The sequence below is a fragment of the Morone saxatilis genome, unplaced genomic scaffold, assembly GCF_004916995.1.
Source record: "Morone saxatilis isolate NCDOM2014 unplaced genomic scaffold, NCSU_SB_2.0 Contig15, whole genome shotgun sequence".
NCBI classification, from domain to species: Eukaryota; Metazoa; Chordata; class Actinopteri; family Moronidae; genus Morone; species Morone saxatilis.
Genome location: NW_023339707.1, coordinates 23,619,410 through 23,624,753, shown reverse-complemented (window position 1 = coordinate 23,624,753; position 5,344 = coordinate 23,619,410). Strand labels below are relative to the sequence as shown.

At 41.9% G+C, this 5,344-nt stretch overlaps 1 protein-coding gene across 1 annotated transcript in view; it reads left to right on the top strand.

Annotated features, from left to right (window-relative positions):
- Window positions 1-4,673, top strand: part of LOC118324205 (tubulin alpha-1C chain-like) — a gene marked incomplete at its 5' end in the record, with an annotated part of 5,180 nt that extends 507 nt beyond the window's left edge. The window contains 11 exon segments of the mRNA XM_035656412.1: window positions 2,998-3,002; window positions 3,411-3,444; window positions 3,588-3,620; window positions 3,623-3,774; window positions 3,776-3,850; window positions 3,852-3,962; window positions 3,965-4,030; window positions 4,032-4,090; window positions 4,092-4,305; window positions 4,308-4,514; window positions 4,517-4,673. Of these exon segments, the coding sequence (XP_035512305.1) occupies window positions 2,998-3,002; window positions 3,411-3,444; window positions 3,588-3,620; window positions 3,623-3,774; window positions 3,776-3,850; window positions 3,852-3,962; window positions 3,965-4,030; window positions 4,032-4,090; window positions 4,092-4,305; window positions 4,308-4,514; window positions 4,517-4,594 (1,034 nt within the window).
- Window positions 4,674-5,344: the final 671 nt, after the last annotated feature.

The window sequence follows — 5,344 nt, the reverse complement described above, 5'->3', positions numbered from 1 at the left end:
GGACATGGCGGCTCTGGAGAAGGACTATGAGGAGGTTGGAGCTGATAGTCTGGAAGAGGAGGATGAAGGGGAGGAGTATTAAACATTTCCTTGTATTGATCTTTGATCTTTGCCTCTAGTGTTAAAAATAAAGTTTGTTCATTCACTGCACTGTTTATACTCTTTAATACACACCTTCATTACTGTTGGTAAGAACAGCTCATTGCTTCAGTTTGAATATTTTAATAGTTTAATATGAAGAATATATCCATACCTCTGATTCTGATTCTCAGATTGTATTAAATGTTTTGTGGATGCATCCAAAAGTATCCAATGTATGGAATATTATTCAGCCTATATATGAAATCAAGCAGGTTAAGAAATTGACGATTTGTCAATAGATGGGGACCTCTGGTGGTGAAACTAAAGTTTAGAGCAGAAAAATTCATACATCAGGAAGAGGTTGCGAGGTCGGAAACACCGGATTAAACTACTTAACTGTATGTGAAGTATTTAACACAAGCTCCAACTTGACCGTGTGCCTCAGTATTAAGATTAAATAATACAATATACACAAAACTATCAACCAGAAGGGCCCTTTTTGTGTAGAAGGCGTACTTTTGCTTTAGATACTTTAAGCACATTTTGCTGATAAACACTTGAATGTAGGACTTTTAGGTTATATTGGTACTTTTACTTAAGTAAAGGATCTAAATATGAGTGGTGGAATTAGATATTTGACTTAAGTAAAAGTAACCTAACAATACCACAGTGTGGAAATACTCCAATAAAAGTCTTGCATTCAAACATTTCCTTAAGTAAAAGCATCAAAATATACTTAAAGTACCAAAAGTAAAAGTACTCATGGTGCACAATGGGCAATTTCAGAATATTTATTATATCATTGGATTATAAATACTGGTATGGATGCATGTGTACATGACTTTAATAATACATTAACATTTGGTATTAATCATGTGATACCGCAAAGTAACTAGTTAGCAAATACATTTTGTAAAAAGTACAACATTTGCATCTGAACTGTAGCGGAGTTGAAGTATAAAGTAGCAAAAACTGGAAATACTAAAGTACAAGTATCTAAAAACTGTACATGAGTAAATGTACTCAGTGACAAAATTAAAGTAACAAAAACTCTTTGCTTTCCATTACTCTTGGATTACCTCAACACCAAATATGTAAATAAAGACAAGAGAAAAGACAATGTTAGTCAGATGTATTTATGCAAATATATTCTATAAGACAACAGAACAATGTAACCATTGAAAAGGGGAAACGCAAACAATGGAAAATTAAATTTTTTTAGCAGAAAAAATGTGTCATCTGCTCAGTGAATTTTAAAATTATAATCCTGCTAAATAATCCCCATTTTTACTTAATGCAACTGTGACCTGATTACATATTGTTCTCTGTAACTGTAATTCTTTTGTATCCTGACTACACAATCAGGCATGTGGCTCAGGAGTCGAGGTGGTCCCCTAATCAGAAGGTTGGCGGTTCGATCCCCGATCATTTGTGATGACGAGCAAACGTATGAATGTGTGTAAAGCACTTCGAGTGGTCAGAAGACTAGAAAGGCGTCAAATTAATACAACTAAGTTACATATAATACGTGTAGTTAGTTCCTTTCCATCATTGCTGAGCACTTCTTTATGTTTGTTGGTTAAACCCCCCATCACCCACAAAAAACAGCTGATTTTCGTGAACACAAAAGAAACAGCGATTGATAAAACAGTTATACTTTATGTATATATAGTTATTTATGTCATTTTTAAAGAGGCGATACAAATAAAAGACGATAAAGAATCAAAAATCCCTTTAAAAGGTCTTCACTTCCGGTCTGAATCACAATGTCAGTTGGCCTACTTTCCTAACAGAGCTCGTGGCATGTCGCAGCAGAGGCACTGTTTCGTTTTCAACCAATAGGAATCGCCCACACGTGACACCCGGCAGCCAATCAGAATCGCCAGAACTTTTCCTCCGCTCAGAGAGTATAAAAGGCCCCGCCCCACAAAACAACCCCAGTTACTTCTTACACAGGACACATAAAGGCCTAACTGTGAGAGATAACTTGTTCTCTTCCTCTTCCTCATCCAAACTCCGACACTTTCACAACTCCAGGAAACATGGTCAGTATTCAAATATATATATATATATGTTTTTTTTTCTTCAAATTATATGTGTTGATTTTAAAGCAAATTTAAAGGTTTTAAAGTGTGTCATGTGGAAAAAGTTTGATTATCAAACTTAACCTGGCTGCTTTTTGGAGCTTTGATTGTAAAAAAAAAAAAAAAAAAAAAAAAAAAATGTGTCGAAAAAAAGTATTTACTAAGTGTAACTTGGGGCTAGCCAAATTCAAGTTGCAGTCTGCTTTCAGTTTCCGGTTTTTCTGTCCTGCATGTTGACCCCAGTTGGCGGAGGTCAATGTGCTTTCATCCTGAAAATTCTGTTTGAAGGGGCCCCCCTCGCTTTATGAAACTGCAACCACAGGGCTTTTTACACAAAAAACCGCTTCACTAAAAGCTTCATGGGGGGCTTTTTAGTATTTAATCTTTCAATGTTGTGCAGGTTAAAATCAGTAGGAGCTGTTGTTTGTTTTTTCCACTGCAGGACTTTAATGTTGGAAAGCGTTTGTTCAAGGTTTTCTTTAAGCACATTGTGTGTCTGAATAATGAGCCTGCTCTGTGATCTCTTTCTTAAGGGTTAATGCAATGTCCACAAAATGTGGTCAGGTGACTCCGTCCATTATCATGTGTATCTGGTTGCTTCAAAGCAAAGAGCCTTTTTTTCCTCCTCCGTAGATATTGGGCATCAGTTCTCCAACAATGTGATTGAGTCACCCCTCAGGTGTCAGATTAGTTTCCACTTTTCACAAAGAACTTCCTAACACAGCTTTTCAGCCAGCCGAGTGTTTTATTTATTTTTTGTTATAAATCCTTGTATGACAGATTTTTCCTTGTCTTTCCTCCAGCGTGAGTGTATTTCAGTGCACGTCGGTAGGCGGTGTCCAGATTGGGAATGCCTGCTGGGAGCTTTACCTGTCTGGAAGGCATGGGATCCAGCCGACGGAGCAGATGCCAGTGAAAGACCATTGGGGAGGAGAGCGATTCCTTCAACACCGTTCCTTCAGTGAAACTGAGCGGAAGCACGTCCAACCCAGGGCTGTTTTTGTGACGCTTGAGCCACTGTCTTGGTGAGTGTAAGTTATCTCTAGCTGAAACATTAATTCCAGGCAAAAGGAAAAGTTAAATATCTTGATAACTATAAACCACAACTGATGCAATGTCTGTTTTTTTGTCCTCTTAGATGAGGTGCGCACTGGGACCGTACCGCCAGCTCTTCCCACCCCGAGCAAAAAGCTGATCACCGGCAAGAGATGCTGCGCAACAACGTACGCCTACGCCCGTGGACAGCTAACAACCATCGGCAAAGAGATCATGCGACCTGGTGCTTGGACAGGCTGCGGCAAACTGGTAAATTCAGAGCAGAAGTTCAGATTTTTTCTCCAGAATATCAAATCATTAATGACATCTATTGTATCGTCATATGTAATTGTTGTCTCTCTCATCCTCTGTCTTCAGTCTGACCAGTGGGCACCGGCCTTCAGGGCTTACTGGTTTTCCACACTTCGGCGTGTGCACCCGGCTCTGGTTCACTCCCCTGCTGATGGAGCGTCTGTCTGTCGATACGGCAAGAGTCCAGCTGGAGTTCTCATCTCCCGCTCCTCCAGGTGTCCACCGGCTGTGGGTGGAGCCTACACGCCAATTGCTGACCACCGCACACCACCCTGGAGCACTCTGACTGTGCCTTTCATGGTGGAGCAACGAGGCCCATGCCTACGAATATCTGCCGTAAGGAACCTCGATATCGAGCGTTGCCGTCTTACACCAACCCCTGAACAGGTGATCAGTCAGATCGTGTCCTCCCCCATCACTGCTTCTCCCTTCGCTTCCGATGGTGCCCTCCGAATGTTGATCTGACAGAGTTCACAGACCAAACTTGGTGCGAATATCCCCGTATCCACTTCCCTCTTTGCCACCTATGCCCCTGTTATTCAGCTTGAGAAAGGCTTACATGAGCAGCTCCTCAGTGTGAATCACAAACGCCTGCTTCGAGCCGTCCAATCAGATGGTGAAATGCGACCCCCTCCGTCATGGCAAGTACATGGCTTGCTGCTGCTGTATCGTGGTGACGTGGTGGCCCAAAGACGTGAATGCTGCCATTGCCACCATGCAAAACGCAAAGCGGCTCCAGCGCCAGTTCGTGGACTGGTGTCCCACTGGTTTCAAGGTTGGCATCAACTACAGCCGGCCCCACGCGTAGTCCCTGGTGAGACCCTGGACAGGTCCAGAGGGCTGTGTGCAATGCTGAGCAACACCACCTGCTATCGCAGAGGCCTGGGGCCTGCGGCTCCCCGACACAAGTTTCGATGCTGATGGTACGCAAGAGGGGCCTTTGTTCACGTGGTATGTGGTGATGGGTATGGAAGGGGAGAGTTCTCTGAGGCCAGAGAGGAAACATGGCGGCTCTGGAGAAGGATTACGAGGAGGTCGGAACTGATAGTCTGGGAGAGGAGGATGAAGGGGAGGAGTATTAAAGTGGCATACATTCCCTTGTATTGATCTCTGATCTGTTTTTTTTATGTCAAAAAGAATAAAAATTGTTCATTGACTAGACTATTGTTTACTGTCTTTAGTACACTCATTCCACAGGGCAGAACTACTGTTGGAGAGCATTTTTAATAGAGCAGTCAGCAGTTAACACTATACTCTAAACCTGTTAAATATCTAATGCAACCTATATGACTAATGGGTTTATATTAATTTGACTGTGAATTAAAAGATCTAAAATACTTTCACTATAGAGATGATCTGGCTGCTCCACTGCATTCAGTCACTTGGGGGCAGTGGTGTTCAACAGATGTTTGACACCAGGCTGAACTGCTGAACTACTCTAAATGTCAAAGTGTTGCAGGCAGCCTATAGTTTAAACTACTAACTTTACAGCATCAGGTGTTTTCAGTGTAGCGTTTCCTGATCTCTCACCGACTAGTTCAAGGTGCGATCTGTGCTTTACGTGAGAACTGCAGAGAAGAACCGAGGCCTAACCCCCGGTCTGGTTTAAAATAGGGTGTGGTATTCACTTTGGCCCAGGGGAGGGATAGCGGAATTCTCATGCTGGCAGACAGGTGGTGTTTAAAAATACTTAGTTCTGCTGTTACTGGACTGGATTTTCTTCTGAATAATGAATGGTATTGTATGAAAATCATGGATCACACTTAGAAAACATCACATGGGCAAAAGACTTTTAACCCGACTGATTCACCAAAACAAAGCACATTCACAAG